The sequence below is a fragment of the Thunnus maccoyii genome, chromosome 22 (assembly GCF_910596095.1).
Source record: "Thunnus maccoyii chromosome 22, fThuMac1.1, whole genome shotgun sequence".
NCBI classification, from domain to species: domain Eukaryota; kingdom Metazoa; phylum Chordata; class Actinopteri; order Scombriformes; family Scombridae; genus Thunnus; species Thunnus maccoyii.
In genome coordinates this window covers 12,798,000-12,817,049 of record NC_056554.1, presented here as the reverse complement: position 1 = coordinate 12,817,049, position 19,050 = coordinate 12,798,000, and the positions used below count along the sequence as shown (strand labels likewise).

At 38.9% G+C, this 19,050-nt stretch overlaps 2 protein-coding genes and 1 long non-coding RNA gene across 4 annotated transcripts; 1 reads left to right on the top strand and 2 right to left on the bottom strand.

The window, feature by feature from the left end:
• Positions 1-73: 73 nt before the first annotated feature.
• Positions 74-10,707, bottom strand: LOC121890157 (receptor-type tyrosine-protein phosphatase H-like). 2 transcript variants are annotated; one of them, XM_042402445.1, is made up of 12 exons: positions 8,953-10,707; positions 8,754-8,847; positions 7,928-8,016; positions 6,507-7,209; positions 5,311-5,559; positions 4,420-4,671; positions 4,126-4,249; positions 2,715-2,845; positions 2,324-2,578; positions 1,626-1,889; positions 593-690; positions 74-490 (listed from the first exon to the last, which is right to left on the bottom strand). In XM_042402445.1, exons 2-12 carry the CDS (start codon positions 8,800-8,802, stop codon positions 401-403), a joined length of 2,304 nt encoding a protein of 767 aa, XP_042258379.1. In that variant the 5' UTR covers positions 8,803-8,847; positions 8,953-10,707; the 3' UTR covers positions 74-400. The 2 variants fall into 2 exon arrangements, with proteins under 2 accessions (XP_042258379.1, XP_042258380.1); XM_042402446.1 differs by lacking the exon at positions 2,324-2,578.
• A 205-nt stretch (positions 10,708-10,912) lies between these two features.
• On the bottom strand, positions 10,913-16,596 carry tp53 (tumor protein p53). The gene is made up of 11 exons (XM_042400499.1): positions 16,445-16,596; positions 15,135-15,281; positions 14,937-15,042; positions 14,608-14,796; positions 13,156-13,330; positions 12,947-13,059; positions 12,377-12,486; positions 12,010-12,134; positions 11,835-11,926; positions 11,667-11,737; positions 10,913-11,127 (listed from the first exon to the last, which is right to left on the bottom strand). Exons 2-11 carry the CDS (start codon positions 15,221-15,223, stop codon positions 11,031-11,033), a joined length of 1,167 nt encoding a protein of 388 aa, XP_042256433.1. The 5' UTR covers positions 15,224-15,281; positions 16,445-16,596; the 3' UTR covers positions 10,913-11,030.
• On the top strand, positions 13,337-18,456 carry LOC121888913. The gene is made up of 3 exons (XR_006093380.1): positions 13,337-13,808; positions 13,882-13,962; positions 18,299-18,456. It is a non-coding gene; the product is annotated as an uncharacterized LOC121888913 (long non-coding RNA).
• Positions 18,457-19,050: the final 594 nt, after the last annotated feature.

The window sequence follows — 19,050 nt, the reverse complement described above, 5'->3', positions numbered from 1 at the left end:
TTACTGAATCAAACTGTTGACCTACTAACTATTAATTTTGACTTTTACGTGTGTATTTTTACTTTGTCATGACTTTCTTTTTTTTTTTTTTTCTTCCTGATATGGGCTCCCATACACAAAAACCAACAAGGAAAAAAAAGTAATAAAGTAAATGTAAAGAAGCAATAGTATTAAATATATTGTAAACAGTACTTCTGAAAAATGTTTATGATTATAATTTTGAATATGAAACACAGTCAGTTGATGCATATTTGATGAACTGTAACTAGATTTAAAACCACACCAAACAAAATGATAACTCTTATTCCTACTGACTAAATATCACACACACAGCTGCTTGATATTCTATTTTCTGAGCAGCAGTACGCTGCCAAAAGCTTTTAGCATGAACATGTTGACATTATGTTTCTATTGTCCCTGAGTTTCCAGTCATCCGCGCCAGGGTCCAGTTAATATTGTCCCCCAACACACTATGGAAATGTTGTGTCAACTGCATCAAAACAAACACAAAAACACAAAAATGAAGAAATCTGTTAATAGACAATGGAAGATATCTGTTAAAAAACATTTCCCCAAGTGGTGACTGACATACCTCTTCAAACACATGTTTCTTTGTGCCGTTTCTATCACAGAGCAGAGACTCTTTTGAAGAGCACATCATAGACAGAGTGATCTCCCTAAAGTCAGCGACTGGGGAACAAACAGAGTGTTAGATGTGTGACGAGGAAGCTAGAACAAGCTATGCTCATGCTGTAAAATTTGCAAATGGAGGAATGAATAATAGTTACCAGTTATATATAGTACAAACTGTATAAATACTTCCAAAGAACATCTCACAGTTGTCATAAAAGACCACAGTGGTGAATTTGCATGTTTGGCTCGTTAACTCCAAGTATACCGCAAACATGAATATAAGAGTTTATATGAAGATAATGTGAAGCTTCGGCCATCCAAATGAGTCAAATCAAGTAGATATCTTTTAAGGTTACTGTCTTTTTAGTGCCAAATTCCCCGTTTGTGTTACAATCCTTTCACTGCAGCCGAACAAAAGCAGTCTGTCAAGGGACAAATAGGGATTTGTTTTTTACTGTAAAAAAAGACTGTAAATGTGCCAGATGTCCACTTTATTTGACTAACTTAGACTGCTGAAGCCTCATAAAAGCTTCAGATAAACTTTTACGTACATTTTTGCTAAAAATTACTGTTCCTCATCCCTTACATTGAAAGCACATTTGAAGTGGATCTTTTAATAGCCAGATTTCCATATCAAAGTCGGACTCAAAACACTAGTATCTAGTAGCTGTTTTGAAAATTCTTGTTGCATAAACGCAAGTTTCAACACTCAAGAATGGAGAGTTGGTGCCAAACTACAACCTTTTCAATAAATAACCACCAAATTCTTTTTCATGTTGGCTTATTGTTTGTCGTCTCAGTTGATTTCCCAACAACAGAGTGTGTGAATGTAACGTTTTTGAATAGCTGACTCTCGAACCTCAGATGTTGGAGTTTCTCAAGAACATCTCTACCAGTTTGTTTTAACTTAACTGACACTAATGAAGAAAATCAGTCTGGAAACTTATGGAAAGCTCTGGAAAATGTAATGTTTGTAGGTCAGAGTGTCTCACCTGTATAATGTATCTCAGATGCAGGCTCGCTTAGACTTTCAGCGCTTGTTCGTACTTCGAAGTCATACTTGGTCCCTGACTTTAAAGGACCTAATATGATGCTGGTTTCGTCTTTCACAGAAACAGTCCAATTCTGGCCCCAGAAGCTGGAGTTGACAATGACTCTGTACTTGGCAGTCGCTGTGTTATTAGGGGCAGTCCACGTGAAGTTCACATGGGTTGCATTGAGATTTGTGACATTGGGGTTAGTAGGCGGCCGCGGCACTAAACAAAGACAAGAGAGAGAAAATGAGGCAGTGATTTATCATATTATCTTGCAGTTTAAAGACTTTCATGGTAAAAATGTTTTCAATCAGGGAAAATAATGAGAATGACTCATTTTAAAGTTATGATCTGTACATTTTTTTCATGAAATCAAGCCCTGTTTTTGACACTATTCATTTTGGTATCTTTTTAGCAAGAGCCATTTGAAGTATTTACATTCTGTAATTACTTTACACTTTATTAGACCAGATGCTTATATTTTTATTTATGTATTTCTGACAAAGTAGCTGGTCAAGGAGTGCTTACTGTAGTATTAAACTGCACTTGCTGCGAACACGGTATTTGCAGGTGTTACCAAATCAGTCATGACCGAAATCTGAAGAGTTATTTCGTTAAAACACACAAGTGGGGGAAATACAATGAAAGTGACTCACAGGTGAAGACAGTCTTTGACACTGGTGAGCTGCTGATATGTCCGCTAATACTGGAGACCGTCACTGTGTACTCGGCTGCGCTCTTCAATGTGTCAAAGTTCGTGTATTGTTGTGTTACGTTGCCCACGTGTTGATTTTGGCCATAAAGACAGAGCGTAACATTGAAAAATGAACAATTGCCCGAAGGATATTCCCAACTGGCATGGATTGAGTCAAATCCTGCCTTCAATTTCAGGTTTGAAATTGGTTCAGGTTCTATGAGGGAGTCACAAAGTCAGATTATTGATATTCAGCCCAGCAGGAGAGAGTGTTTGTTCTCTTTCTGTCAATTATGGATTTCTCTCCCCACCAACATAAGCAGTAAATGTCAAGAGCATGAATCCAAAGTTACCAGTGTAGCTGACCACCGTCACTTTGTCTCCCTCCACAGTGTCATTGGCCAGTGCCACCACGCTGAGCGTTATTTCTGTGCACGTCGGCAGCCCGGTTACATTAATTTCTTTCTTATCCGTAAGTAATGGTCTGTTTGGAAGAGAAACAGTTAGTGATTCAAACTGCTGCTGGCAAAGCCAACCATGCATCTCCAGAGTGACATGTTTTCAGAAATTAAAAGATTTATTACAAGTTGTTACAACAATTTGTGTTGTATCAGTCTCATATGTACATCGCTGTGGATGAAAGCATCTGCTAAATGAAAAATGTAAATGTAATGTAATGTAACTCGTGTCTGATTTTCATAGTTCGGGTCATCATTCCTATTGCATTTCCTAGCATTGCTCAAATTAAGTTGATCATACCAGTTTTAAATAAACTCAAAGTTAGACATATTTGGAAGAGAAAATAAAGGCGAACAGTAAAGTTATAACCCAAACCGTGCGCTTTGAACATCCATCACGGTTTACAGATTACCAACTTCTGGTTCAACTTTGATCCACTGTAGCTGTACACATTTTTGGTGCACTCACTTTCAGTTTTACCTCCAAATGAAGTGGATTATAGATAATCATGTTCATCTTTTTGCCTTGTTTACAATCTGCATGATCGTCTGAGTGCTCATGATTCTTCCCATTGGATTTTGTTTTAGCTGTATCATCATGTTCCCACACCTCAGGAACTACTTTGGTGAGTATTATTATCACTGATAGAAATTATAGCAAATACAAATAAACTGTAAGGCCATCTGAGGTCAGGAAAAAGACTTTTTATAAGGGAAGGAACAAGTGTTTTGTGAGTCCAACACAACCAGAATGCAGCGCTGAACCAGTTGAATTCCAGTGCTTGTGAAACGGATGTAGTGATGTGTGATTTAGGTTAACCTTTGTTTATACAAATCTTAGATAGACTTAGTGTCTAGAGCCATGTGGCGGCTATTTGAGCTAAATGCTAATGTCAGCATACTAACAGGCTCACAACGAAAATGATAACATGCTAATGTTTAGTAAATATCATTCTAACTAAGTTTACCAGCTTAGTTATCATGTTAGCATGCTAATTAGCATTTAACACAACATACGGCTGAATCTGGTTATGAGTTTTGTAGGTATTTGGACATAAATCAAAGTATTTGATTATAGTAAAAGTCAAGGTATCACCAAAGTTATTGAGATTTATCCTAAGTGGAACCAAATTTCATGGCAATCCATCTGATAGTTGTTAAGATATTTCAGTCTCGACCAAAGCGATGGACTGAATGACAGGCCTACAGCCATGCTGCCAGCATGCGTAAAAACAAACATCACTGTAAATATACCTGAATTTAATTAAGTAAATAAAGTCTGGACTATTCATCTACAAACACATACTCTTTAGTGTGATTCACAGCCATCACCCAGAAACCTGTGTAAACTCCTTCGGGCGGATCCCACTGAAGCAGCATTGAGTGTTTGGTACTGTCAGACACTTTCAGGTTGGTCACTTTCCCGGGCTCTGAGAGAGAGAACAAACAGACAAATGAGAAACGGTTGCGACATCATTTTGCACACTGCTTTCGCTGCTCTGTAGTCTGTAGAGAAAAGTGCAAGAGGTGTAACATACAGCTTACTTAGCTACATCTCTCCTGTCAGGCATTATAACCATTTTATGTAATATCAACTCACTGGTATATGTTGCTCTGTCAGTTGCTTTGCTCAGTTTAGGATTGTCTTTGTCGATTCCTGAGTAGACTTTGAATGTGTAGCGGCTTCCAGGTATCAAGTTGGTGATGTTTGTGGGTGCTGTGGAAATGTTCAAATGCTTATCCAGGTACTCGACTTGATAGAATTCCACGTTTCCATCTGGTTTGCTCCAGTTCAGGAAGACAGAGGTTTCTGTCACCTTGACGACGTCAATGGATTTGATTTTGTTAGGTACTGAAAAAAAAGAGAGATGTAATCAGGGTTTATAAGCGTGTTATATTATTTTCTGCTTTTCATAAAAAGCAAATAAAGTATCTGGGAATTTATCAGTGCATATTTTGATTTTTAAAATAGGAGTGAACATCTGATCGATAAGACAGGAATCAATTAGAAAATGTATTAATTTATAGATAAAAAACGATTTGCAGTGAAATCTTCTCTCCTCACCTGCTATTATTGAAAGGATTTTCTGAACTTTGCTTGTTTCTAGAAACTGTGTTGATCAGTTTTCTCTTGCAGTGCGAAAAAAACAACTTTAGATGAGTGAAAATCTGGATGTTTGAACTCATCTACATCAGTAAATCCCATAAATATCACTGTGTAATGTGTCTCATGAATATGTGGTATTAAAATTATGAATAAATTATATCCCTTGAGCCAATAAGATTTAGTCAATTGGGTGGAAAAAATTTATGCTTGAAACATTCGTGAAGAAAAAAGATGGAAAATGGTCATGTGGCCTTCAGACATGTTGTGCGCTCATGTTGATGTTTTGTCTCAGAGTATAAATAAGCAACTTACTTATCTTGCTCTAGTTGAATCTGAATAACTGTAATCTTAACAGCTAAAACGATTGTCAGCTGCCGAACTCACAGGTGTGGATGTGGCGCTGCTGTGGGTTGAGGTCTCTCCCACACTTCACAGGGAAAACCTTGATTACGTAGGGGGTGCCTTCTGTCAGGTTTTCAAAGACATGCATCATATCAGTTGCGTTGGCTGTCAGATTCTTGTCACCTTGGATTTCTACACGGTAATGGCTGATGTCACCAGGCGCCTCCAGCCATGTGAAGCTGACGCTGGTGGAAGTCAAGTCGGTCACGTTGACTTTACCAATGAAAGGATCTGTGTTTGGAAATAAGACAACGATTGTGACAGGGAAGTAGAAATACACAGAAAAGGAGTAAAAAAAAAGCTGCAAAACTTGAGTATATAATACTGAATAAAACGGAGCACATCATGGATTAGATGATAAATCAATACAAGTTGTACATTTATCCTCTAATTTGTAAATTAGTGTGGACAACTTCAGTAATAAGGTCATTTTTCATATTGCCCTGCATGTAAAAGCAGAAAATAGACATGTATCCCTTTTTTTTTTTTTTTTTTTGGCAGGCTGAAAATTGAGCCATATTTAAATCAGTGTTAGATTTAATGGTTAATTTTAATCCTAGATAGCAGACAATGCAGGATACTACTTATGATTACTTATCTCATAGTCATATATAAAGTATATATAAATGAAGGCTGTGTTGCAAACTCGAGAGCTGTGGTTGCCGGGTCCGTTTTGATGTTGTATCTCTTGATGTATGGAGGATGAAATATGTTGTATTCATAAATAAACAAGTGGCAAGAAAAAAACAAAACAAAAAAAACAACAGAACCAATTTGGCTGAAATTGAAGTGCTGCCTTAAAAAAATGGGTGACTTCCTTTAAATTGAACAAAGTTACTGCATCATCACCAAAACTAGGTGATGATATCTGTAGAGAGATGCGCCATTTTGAAAAACCCAAACAATATCTTTGTGAAACTGTGGAATTATCTTATAATAAATCTAAGAAAAATAGATGTAAAGAACAATGGGATTTACATTTGTATGTATGGTTGTATTTTAGAATACCGTTTACATATTAAAGTAGGGAAAATTAATATAAATAAAGGTAGATTTAATTTAAAAGATACTGTTTGGGTGCAGTGCTGAGACTGGTGCAACCGCATTGTCACATATTTTGGTTATTTTTGAACTGTGTGAGATAAACTAAACTCAAAGTGGCTTTAAATGAGTCCTACCTTCATAACAAATAAAACGCAGAGGCTCTGAGCAGTTTCTTACAACCCAAGCCCCAAAGCTGAGCATGGCCACACAAGAGTCTTCATCGTTGTCCTCATCGATGTTGAGTACCAGTGGTATTATATCTGAATTACAAGTTGCTTCTTCTGACGTCTGTGTGCTCATCGGGGGTGGAGCTGAGGTTTTATCAGAGGTTGTCATTTCTGAGCGCGGCGTCTCCGAGGTCATGGTGGATGGAGCTGAGGTGTCATAAGAGGTTGTCATTTCTGAGTACGGCGCTTCCAAGGTTATCGCAAATGGAGCTGAGGGGTCATCAGAGGTTGTCATTTCTGAGTACGGCGCCTCCGAGGTCATCGTGGATGGAGCTGAGGTGTCATAAGAGGTTGTCACTTCTGAGTATGGCGTCCTCGTGGTCATCGTGGATGGAGCTGAGGTCATATGAGAGGTTGTCATTTTTGAGTAGATGCAGGAGCATCTGCACCCATAGACTCTGGCTATCTTTGGCCAACCAGGGTACCAGTTCTGGAAGGTGAGGGGATCCTTGTTGGCCCAGTGGGTCCAGTGCATACTGGAGTTGCTGGTGGAGTTGCCGGTGGAGTTGCTGAAGCTCTTGCGGAGGCCGATCCAGTAGTCAGAGGTGAGATCCTTGGCGATGGCCTGGATGTTATCAGGGGTCAGTGTTACCAGGTCTTTGAAACAGACCTGACAGGATGTGAAAGGCTACAGTTAATCTCTTATGTTTAATACGCTTAAAGAATTTGAATCTTTTCAGATTCTTTATTGGATCTACTTGGGTTTAGCTTTTGAACAAGAGCTTTAAGTAGTTTTAGTCAGACCAGACAGACATTCATGGTTCCCAGAAGATGAATCCAACTGTCCCCTGACTTGGTTCAAAGTGAAATATCTATAGGATGATATTTGGTCCAGACAATTAAAGTTCCCCACAGGATGTATTGTTATTATTTTAGTGAGAAGTAACTTCCTGGAGTCTAGTTGTCACCTTGATGTTGCCAGACAACCAGGAGAGACTCAAGAAAGTCCTGGTCAAGAGATAGTCCTACTCGTAACCCCCTACTGTCATTTTTAACTTTTTACATTTTTAAAACTGGTTTTTGTACAGATTTAAGGAGATACAACATCATAATTGTTTTTTGAGCTTTAGAGGTGCTGGTAGCTGGAATTTGTTACCTTTGGACAAATCCAGGCTAGGGCCCCACCCCAGCCCAAACCCCCTAATCCTGACCCTCAATTCAGTACGATATCAGTTTTTACTGTACTGTATAATTAAACGCAGCCCCCCCAACCACACACACACACACCTTAAAGATAAAAAATCATGACCTCATCAGCTTTTTTTTTTTACATTCTGGCCTCAAGTTTCAACATCCTCGTGTACATTAACCCGCCATCCATGTTTTACCTGGCAGTGATTCCTGGCATTATCCCAGGGGAGAGTTTGGTCCTGGTGGAAGTACTCTCGACTTGCGACACTGCACATCAACAGCAGAGCTGAAGTGAAACATACAGACAGGAGTCAAAAGTTATTCTATAGTTTTCTCTAATCTGTCAGCAACTGAACAAATTTCTACCATTAACCAACAAACAGATTATTTACTATACTCAACAGTGAGAATTTGAGTTTTTCAAAACTGGCAGTAATATTTTAGTCATAGCTTCAAATTAACTGTATCTTGCACCCTAATTAAATTATCCATGATATTCTTTTATGTTTGACTTGCAGACAATTTTACGGAGCCCCTGACATTCCTCAGTCTGGACTCAAACGGATGACCCCAGTGTTTGAATTACTAGAATAATTTAGTGAGAATGTTTACATAGTTAACAAATCTGCTAGACTGCCAAATTAGCTTCAATTTTTGAGTAAGGGCCCTTTAATTCTGAAATCTTACAGTATTGTAAGATCGTTCAGATTGTTGGTTCGGACAAAATAATTGATCTAATCTCTACATATTCGTAATGTGACAGGCGCATCAGAAGAAAGCTTGAATAAAAAATGTAAAAACTCCTGAATTATGTCTTGATTTCTGCTGGTATGATTATTATTCATGTTTCAGTTTGCTCAATTTTCATCAAGTATACCGAAGACGTCACCTGGAGACATTTTCTGCACCAAATAAGTAGATTAAATGAAAAAAAACCAAAAACAACTAGATTTACAGCCCTGAACTTTGACCTTAAAAAGTGCTGCATACAAAATGACAACAATCACCATTAAGAAAACTCACCCCAACAACTTAAAATACAGATTTTAACCTGGAAAGATAACTTTCCCATGTTGGTTTCCAGTGGATCCTACACAATTTCACCAGATCACAGCTACTGTATTGACAAGAAACAACAGGTATCAAACAATATAAATATATTTCAACCAAATCCAAAAATATTTTTAGAAAATTGTACTGAAGTTGACATGTCACTACTCACCGAGGCTACAGGGGCATCCTCTGATCTGTTGCTCTCAACAGAAGGAAATGATCTCTCGGTATAAGATGAGATCATATAAAACACAAAACACACCTCTTCCAATAACAGGTAATAAAACAGCACATTTGACTAGCAGCACAAGGCTCCATTCAATCAGGTCAGATGACTACCCATCAACCTGGTTTTGCAGAAATGCAAAGGCAAAATAAACAACATTTGCATATGTTGTATTAACAGAGGACAAGGAACAGTTTCACTTTACGCATTTATTTTTTCCTTAGAGCTTTAATTAACAAAATGAAAAATTAGTACAAAAAAAATCCATGAAAAAAAAAAAAAAGACAATGAAAAATAGAAATACCTCTTTTAAAAAACTAAGTTCCCATAATAATCTATACGGATACAGAAATAAAAACAAAGAAATGCCTTAAAGTAGTTTTTTTTTTTTTTTTTTGGCAGTGTAAAAAAAAAAAAAAAAAAGAAAGTGGTTATATTAAAATGACAGACGGGTCACAACAAAATGAAGTGCTGGGGCAAACTAATTAATGACACAGTGATTTCTTTTTAAGGCCTGATAAGAACTAAACTACGTCCCTCCTTTAAAAGAACAGGGGATTTAGCTTGTGGGGTGATCCAGCCAGCCCCTCGGCCACCAAATCTAGTGTTGATTTTAACAAAAATAACAACAGTAATTGTTCCCTGCGAACAGCATCACCGCCATGGAAGAAGTGACACTAATGAGTTTCAGTATCCTTGGAAATAAAAAAAGAAATAAACTTACAGCTTTGTGATGAAAATAAAATTTTAAAAAATGGGAGTAAAAAAAAAAAAAAAAAGCCCCACTGACAACGTGTGATTTCTGTTAAACCTGCATTTTTCACTACATTTGTTCTTCTGTTTTTATCTTTAATTTCGCTTGCATAGCAACTCTGATCAGAGCTGGACAGAAACATTTAGGGCCTATGGATCTTACCGACAGACATGCAAATAAAAACGTCTGAATTTGCATGAGCTATGGCAGAGTAATACAGCAACATTAATGGAGGTAAAATACCATTCAAGTTTCACAAATTTAGTTTTTTTTTTAAACAAATGAATGGCAGTGACTCGTGTTAAAAGACATGGTCCTTGGTAATAACATCTTCCTTAATTATTGCTAACAACCAACCAAACTGGAGCTCGTTTTAACCCAATTAAAATCAGAATTACTATTCAGACAAAACATAAAAATAAATGTCGTTGAAAACCAAGAAACAAATTTCAGTTTTTGTCAACAATTTGGCAGCATGACTGACATCAAGTTTAAAAATTAAACCATTAAAAAAATCAAAATGAACACTGATTAAAATGCAGTCCCTCTCAATTTTAGGCTCCACTGCAGCCACAGAACAGATGATCTCAAAACCATTTTTACAGGACTTTTAAATGCAACAAGAGCACTGAGGAGGATGCAAAACAGCTAACAGCTGCTCTACTCTGCATAAGCCCCTTTATTCATTTGCATCAGTCAAAAACAAAGAACACTGTACAGTACTTTCAAAAGGACCAGGATGTAGGATTTAGGGGATTTGAGCAGTGAGGTTGCAAATTTCAACCAATTGACAACCCCTCCCCCCTCCCCCCTCCCCTCCCAAGCATGTAGGAGAAACTACGGTGGCTGTAAAACTCATGAAAACCGCAAAAGGCCCTCTCTAGAGCCAGTTTGATTTGTCCATTCCAGGCTACTGTAGAAACATGGCAGTACAACGTGGCAGGCTCCCCATGTAGATATAAAGGGCTCATTCTAAGGTAACAAAAACACAACAGTTCTTATTTTCAGGTGATTAGACACTAATGAAAACATACTTCTGAATATTATATTCCATTTCTGCCGATTGATCCCCTTAAATCATACACATTGGTCCTTTAAGAGCAGTAACCGGTCAGGCAGTACAGTGATGGATCAAGTTTTTTTCGAACATACTCAGGCAGGACGTGATTTTGGGGTTCAAATGACGAGTAAGAACCTGAAATAAACGTGATGGTTTGGAAGGGGTACGAGATTGAGTTTGCTCGCATGATCAAGGCAACAAAGCTTCTCAGTCGCTGTCACTCCTCTCTCCTCTTTGCAGGAGTCTCTTGCCGCTGGAGGGCAGAGGAACCTCTTGTTTCACAGACGCGCTGCTCTTGGTTTTGCTGTGGAGACATTAAAGCACATGTGACTCATTCGTAACAATAATAATGTTTTAAAATTGTTTAATCTGCATCCTGATGTACATCAAAATATACACAGAGACCGGGACGATGGATTCATGTTTCATATCGACTTTTTCTTTATATAAGAGCGGCAGCAGTTCATGAGAAACTAAACTGGATTAACAATCAATAATCCAAACATATCTTACTAGTGATTATTTTCACAGTGATGTTACAATAATCTGCACAACACCTCTGTTGATCTGTGTGCAGCAGGTTTAACTTAAACACACACAGCGACCTCTAGTGGCAAATGATTTCTACAAGACACAGCAGTGAAATTCAGACAAACATGCTGCTGCGCAACAAGCTGCAGCTTCTGACGTCACATCATTCTGGGACTTTGGGTTCAAACTCTCAATAATGTGGCCAAACTAACGACAGAGGGTCTGTAATATGCGAGCCAAGTTGAGATGTTTTTGCAAAGTTAGAAGTTGTTAAGGTCGTTTTTAAAGGACGGTTTCTGTTGCACTTCTTACTTCTCTTTCTCGAGCAGGTCCTGACCGTCGTTGATTCTCTTCAAAAACTCATAACGCTCACGTCCACGAACCTGCAGATGAGATCAACAGGAAAATTTTAGCCTGGTAAATTTTGTGATAGTATCCTGCTTTATAATAACAGATGTGTGTGTGTGTGTGTTTACTCACATATAGAACAAACACCTCCTTGTCGTCCTCCTCTGCACTGGAGGCAGGTTTGGACTTCTTCACAGAAGTGGTGTCAGAAGCAGGAGCGCTCTCTGCAGGGACGAAAAGGAGGTTAACTGGGATCAGCGAGCAGAGACAGAAAATTAAATCTACTAAAATCGCAGCAAAAACCTACTTCGCTTTTTGGTTTGTTTGGTGCCGTTCTGCGTCTTGGTGCTGTTCTCCTCCTCAGTTTTGCGGTCCCTGCCTGGACAAGCGCAGACACGCACCTCAAAACACCTCCGCCCCAAAACCAGTCCCCTAGAAAGTAGATGAATATCAGTAAAGGTCTCAGAGCTTTCCTGGGCAAATACAAACTGTAAGACTTATGTGGAGCATCCTTAAAGAAATAAACCCAAGACCATTTTCAAAAAAATGTTAACCAAGATATCCGGTTACTCCACATCCCCCACCTCCATCTCTTCTCTATACCTAAAAAAAAATCCAACAACTCTCCACCCTCCCCCCGTCACATCAATTAAAAAGAAAAAAACAGGACGTACTCTGGAGTCTCGAGGGTCAGGATGGTGAGGATGGGTCTGCGGTTCATTCCTCCCATGCATGAGCTGTTGCACATAAAGCTCAACAGGATGGTTGTCATCTCGGAGCCCAACTGAAAAAAAGGAAAAGCGCAATTATTTTAATTATTGCAGACTGAAGTTCATATGTGGAGAAACAGTCTGACCACCTCTTGCTAAATTGTGTCATGTTGACAAATGTTTTTTAAGCATGACTTTTTTGTCTTTTTTTTTTTTTTTTTTTTTTTTAATTCTTTGTCTCCTAATTGACTCTTCTGGACGTCCAGTATGCAGCTGCTTTAAGGCCACATCTTAATTTGGGGGACGTTATTTAAGGATTTCAGAATTGCTGTAGTAGATGTGCAGTTTGTGTTCACGTTATGATTTTTTCAAGCTAAAACATGATGTGGTTGGTTCAAATACTCACATAGAAAATCTTGTAAGATCTGACATCACAGGACATGTGAATGACAGGTAAAAAATAACAGCGCTGTAAAAAGTAGAACTGTGAGTAGAAACATTCGCCTTCAGACAGATCACGTGTGACTGGTGTACCTGCGGAGGCTCGTACGGGACGGTCACACTCTGCCTCTTTGTGTGCAGATCTTCGAAATACAGAGCTCTCTGGCTGCCCTCCACTCTGATCAGATGGCTGCGATGCTCCGCGCCTACATGGGTAAGAAAAATAAAAAACATGCTATGCTGACAGATTCTTCTAATAACCACCTTACGTACAAAGTCACTCTTCAATGAAACTTTCTTACTGTCTTCGTTCTGGTGGTGGGGACATCTACGGACCACGTCGGCCACGTGCTCGGTCTTCTTGTAAACCGCCGTGGCCCTGAGTATAGCACCCTGAGGAGGCTCCTTGCTCACCAGCACTTCAACAGGGCTGGTCTTCGCCAGCTGGCAGTACAGTTTGTTGAGAAGCTCCGAATACTGAGAGGAAGCACAGGTAGAAATCCGACAGCTATTATCAGTGCGTTTGTGGAGCAACAGAGCTGTGAGTACACAAGTGAGGATTCAAAAGTGAAGCACTGGTTTGAGATCAGTCTCAGAAAAACACGAGCGCAGCAGTTCTAAAACTCAAAATACTAAAAACGCTTAAAGTCTTTAAGTCTCTTTCTTCACCAAAAATAAACAACTCAAGTTTAAACTAAATCTTCAAAATCATGAGTATGACCAGATTTATCAAACTAAAAGATGATTTTTACCTTCCTCTGTTTCATTTTTAACCCTTTGGGTGCTGCCCAAAGACAGGAAGACAGTGCAGGAACATGTCCTGTCATGTCAGAGCTGTGCTTTATAACCAGACTGCTCCTCTCCCACAGTCCGGAGCACAAGTCGCAGCGGGCGGGAGTTTGAGTGCAGACCACCCTAACATCGACTAAACTGGCCAACTGCAGAGCGCTGCTGGGTGAGTCATCGTAGACGCATTAATGTGATTGGTTCTTGAAATGCAGCGACTGACTCTAGACCTTAAAATTTAGCAAATCGCCACAAAAGAATAAGATTCCACTTGAACGCCACCATGAGAACTACGAAAGAACAGATTTCTAACGCACACCAAGGTAAGAGATTTTATTTTACTTTATTTAAAAAAGTTTTCAAACTTCTACACACTGTTGTGGGTGATAAAAACTTCGGAGGCCAGCGAGTGAATTTACTAAATAGTAACAACTTTACATATAAAAACGTCCAATTTGAAAATTCTGTGTATTTCCTTTGAATTCAATTTAGTGAATTACAACAATCCCCATCAGGAGCAGAGTTCCTGCATATAAAATGTATACTGTAGTGGAAGAAACTGAGCTGAAGAGTGAAATAGCGCCTGGACACTGAGCAGCTGTTGAAACGCCTTTTGTCTCAGTCGAGGGGCTCAGACAGCAGACTTCTACATTTTACCATGTTAAGTTGCAGGAAAATCTGCTGCAAGTCCCGCTGAACTTTTAACATTTGTGTCGTGGCATTTAGATTCTTTGTCTCTGTTAAAATTATACACTATGAGCAGTATGTACAAGATATTTATAGCTGTGATTGTCAGTAATTGGTCTTAAATTGATCTGGACAGATAATCTGGTAAATATACCATTTGTAATTTGTGAGATTTATTTGTATATTTACTAATCACTTTAAAAGAAAAAAAACAAAACCACATGAATCAACAAACAAGTAGAATTTCTAAATTTTGAGAGCTAAAATCTGGGGTTGCTTACGGTGGAAGTGACGGACTTGGCGGTGCCGGACTTCTGAAAACGAAGCTGGAAGCCAAATTCCCCCGGGTAGTCGGTTGTGACTGGGACGGTGGAGGCTGGGGGAGTGACGCCATCTTTGATGGACACCTCCGGGGCAAGCTCAAACAGTTTCTCATCAAACCCCTCATGCAGCACTTGGTCATCCATAAGCTGTAAAAAGGAGAGCAAAGAGAGTCAGTCTACTTAAATATATAAATTTATCATATGAATATCAACAATTATCTGAGAGAAAACCTTCTCATACAGCAATTCAGACTCATGTTACACGGGGGACATGAAGGCATGCTCACCATGATATCATCTGTCTTCCATCCCTCATGAGGTGCATCATTCACCGTTAAAGCGGTAAACATGGAGGGAGTTACAGCTGGAATGGTGGAGATGGAGGGTGTACATCTACAAAACAAACATACAAAGAGATGTTGACTCATTCTTTTTAAACAAACTGAAATATCGAGACGTTGTCTACTATTAAAAGCACAACTTACACACTCTCCCACAGCTGCTGAAAGGAGTCCTGGCTCAGTGGCAGGTTCTGGCTCAGAGACAGATTGTCGACACTTTGCTCTTCCATCATTAATTTCCCTCCTTTCCCGGCTGAGAGAAAATGAGGAAGAGCCGAGATGCAGGAAATGCTGTGGGGATAACCCGGAAGAGAACACTCCAGTTAGACAGACAGGGTGTGTATCTTCATTAAACTAGATGTTAACACTTGAGTATCCATGTGTGCAGCTAAACTTTAGAGCTGCAAGTGAGTCTTACTTTAAATATCCTACCAACGCTACAAAATTCACCTATGATTCATTTACAATTATATCGAACCAGAGAAAACCAGACATCATTACATTTCATTTATATTTTTCGATTAGCTGATTAGTTGTTTAATCGTTTAGCTGATAGTGTCAAAAATGAGTGGCAAATGACATACCATGATTAACTTTTAGAGCTCAAGGTGTCTAACCAACAGTCCTGACCCAATGATATTCAGTTTACAATCAAATAAAATGCAGAAATATAGCAAAACCTCTTATTTCAGCACGATTAATCGAGTATCAAAACAGTTGGCGATTAATATTTAGTCAAAAAAATCGTTTAAGCACCGCTAAAATTGTAATAAGCAAGGTCAAACAAACAAATGGACAATGTTAAAAGGACAAGCTCGGACTAAATGTGATACATAGCATGATGGAAAACGTTTAACTCTGGAAATGCAAGTTCACAAAGTTCATTTTCACAGGCCTTCAGCCCTACGAGCTGCTAAATAACGTCAATCTGCGTAGCTACCGCTTGTTAAAACCGCCATTATTATGTTATTTATAAACACAGATGATCATAATTCTCAAATACACTGTTTGCACGTTAGTCTGTCAGTAAATGACTTCACAGTAAGCTGCACCAAAACAAACACGAAAAACCATCCAACATGCTAACGTTAGCTTCCACCATTTTCTCTAAAGCAGGCCCACAAACACTGAATGAAGTTAGCTTCATTCGACCGATTTAACTACCGATAACTCGATGAATAACAGCACAGCTTTTCAACTAGTTATGCTATGTTTATGACAAACTATATATCATCTCTGGTGCTAGGTTTCGGTTTTCATTTTTAGCGAATAAACGTTTTGTGGCGAGCTAGCTTTGCGTTAGCTTCATTGGCTAATTACGTTAGCTTTACGTTCTGAATTCCAACGGACTAACGTTGGTTGGCTAAACTGCCGTAAAACTTTCTTTATCGGACAAAATAAGTTGCTTTCGTGGTTTGTTTTGACGAATGAGGTGTGTGTGACCATTCAGCTACCTTGTATATCCCGCTACGGCTGTCCGAAGGAGATGAGTCACTGATGAGTGTGAGGGAAGCGAGCTGAAACGGTCGAAAAAGCCAAAATATTTTGAGACGAAGCTGAGCACGTTGTTGTTGGGGATTTCCACAAAGCCAGGGGGAGGGGCAGGTCTCCTGATGTGCTTAAACGCAACAATGCGGCCTTCACAGACTATTGGAATTATTGCAACTCATGAACGACAAAACAAAATTATGATTACAGGTTATGTTCTGTACATAACAAAATAAACTTTATTCCAAAATTCTAGCGATAGATAGATAGATAGATAGATAGATAGATAGATAGATAGATAGAAACTATCAGCACCTGGACACATGGATAAGTGATGTGCACGACAAAAACACAAGACAATAAAAACTCCACAGAGCAAATAAAGAGTAAAAAAAGACCTAACAGACAGCAGTAATAAATAATTATAAAGGCCACTTAACTCAACTTTATTTTTCACATACACATTATCAGGACAATGGCAGTGAAATGTTTTCCCACCATATGAACAAGCAGTATAAAATTTTTAACACAGATAGTAAGACACATAATATAAACATACAATATAAATGTAATATAAACATATAATATAAACATACATATGCAACATATAAATATGATATAGACAACTCATACTAAATTTACCTACATAATTTCACTGAAAAACTTCACCGCAGCAGGCACAAAGGACCTCCTCAATCGTTCTGTTGAGCATCGGGGCAAGAGCTGTTTAATCCACTAAAGAGTTTATTGAGGGGTGTTCTTCATATTTTAGGATAACTTAAATGTTATGTCCCCTGCCTCCAAGAATGAGTTGATGTCTTACCTAAAGTTCCTCTTCAGCAGATGAATGTGAAAACAGCCTTCTAGTGTCAAACTCTGCACATACATCATTCTGTACAGTGAAGCTCAAGCATCCAACTGTAGGAACAAGAAGAAAAACATATTTTTGAGTGTAGACAGACTTGAAATAAAGATAATAAAAATGCTAATTTCTTCTATAACATATGACACACTAAAGAAAACTACAGCCTTCTGATGAGCACCTGAATGCAACATGATGACATCATGACGTACCACTGCTCAACTTGTTGTGAAGATAGTTTGTGTGTAATATATCAGTAACCAGTGGAAGTTATTATTAGTGGAAGTGCCATTTCAATGCATGGGCTATATACATTCAACATAAAGAGCTACATACAATATAATGGTTAATGACCAAGCTGTGAGGGAAATATTACTGTATATACATCAAGTTTCCAAGTATCAGACTCTCCAAGATCATAATGATTGTATTCATTTTTGTGCACTCACAGGAAACAATTACATGATTGTGCCTATAGTTAAAAATACTTACCACTATGTCTGTACTGTGTGATATTAGTATATGTATTTGTGCCCTGCACCTTCTATTATACATCTGCAGTGACCAAAGCAATGCTGATACTTTGATACTTTAGGGTTACCATCCCAACGACAATTTTGTACCTTAAAGTAGCAAAAGCATAAACAAACACCAATATTGTACATGAAAGTTTATGTTTTGATGTCAGAAATGTCATTTTGCCTTGAAATGCAACAATTTCAAGCTAAGATCTATAATCAGTTTCTCAAGAACCATTGTCCTGTACATTTGATTGCTGTCAGGATGATGTATCACCAATTTCAGGTCCTAACTAACATCAGAGCGGGCAGGGTCTCATTCAAGGACCGTCATGGATGGTTTCCTCCAGTACATCTTCCTTCCTTTAAACCATGTATGTTGACATTACCTGATTCCACACCTAAACACTGTAAAAAGACTTCATAATCTGCTCTAACAGGCTGGATGACGTTGCTTCTCATCACCCTTCAAATGCCCCTTTGCTGATAAGATAAACCTCTGCACCGGCGGGGCCTGGAGCTGTGGAGAAACTCCGGGAAGGACCTAGGTGCTGCAGCCAAGTGGGGCCACTTTGTGCTCGGCCGCTGGTGACTTGTCGTCAACTGACAACTGGAGTCACATCAAAAGCCCTGAAGGTTGGTTCTTGTCCATCTCTCTGAGTGCCACTTTGGGGCTACGTAGCTGTTTGACCTTTGAATGAATGTGCTGATGGTGCCAGCGAGTCCACTGTGAACTTGATCCCTGTGGCACTGCATATAGATACAATAGTGAGGTCTAACAGAACGGGACCAGTGCAGAGAGGGAAAGAGGTTTTGCATTATTAGGTTGAAAATTTGTCATGTTGCCGGAGAAAGTTGAACTAATCTGATGCTATGTGTAATTAAATCGTCATAGTGTGCTTTGCATGAGGCAGGAGAAGAAGGCTGCATGAGTGTGCGTGTGTTTTGAACCTCTTCCAGTTGTTACCTAAGGCCGCATGGATACAGTCCAGGATGACTGCAGGAATACAGCAGACAGCTTCATATAACATTTCACATTTCATATCGATCATTTTTCACCACTGGAAATAGAGACTCTTATTATAATCTGGTGGTCATAAAGTGTCTTTCTGCATGAGGCCATACGCTGTAGGCTTTTGAAGACGAGCCCTTCTGTCCTCTGGTGAAGGCCAAAATACAGCCTGAGCGACAT

Bases quoted from the DNA above. Each gene is read 5' to 3' on its own strand.
- LOC121890157 (XM_042402445.1), bottom strand. From the start codon at position 8,802: ATGGGAAAGTTATCTTTCCAGGTTAAAATCTGTATTTTAAGTTGTTGG. The intron at 4,250-4,419 runs GTGAGTTGATAT...TCTCTCTCTCAG, and splicing joins TGACAGAGCAACATATACCA to AGCCCGGGAAAGTGACCAAC. The intron at 691-1,625 runs GTGAGACACTCT...TTTGTTCCCCAG, and splicing joins ATCTGAGATACATTATACAG to TCGCTGACTTTAGGGAGATC.
- tp53 (XM_042400499.1), bottom strand. From the start codon at position 15,223: ATGATGGAAGAGCAAAGTGTCGACAATCTGTCTCTGAGCCAGAACCTG. The intron at 15,043-15,134 runs GTAAGTTGTGCT...TTTGTTTTGTAG, and splicing joins CAGCAGCTGTGGGAGAGTGT to ATGTACACCCTCCATCTCCA. The intron at 12,135-12,376 runs GTACGTCCTGTT...TCTACTTTCTAG, and splicing joins CTGACCCTCGAGACTCCAGA to GGGACTGGTTTTGGGGCGGA.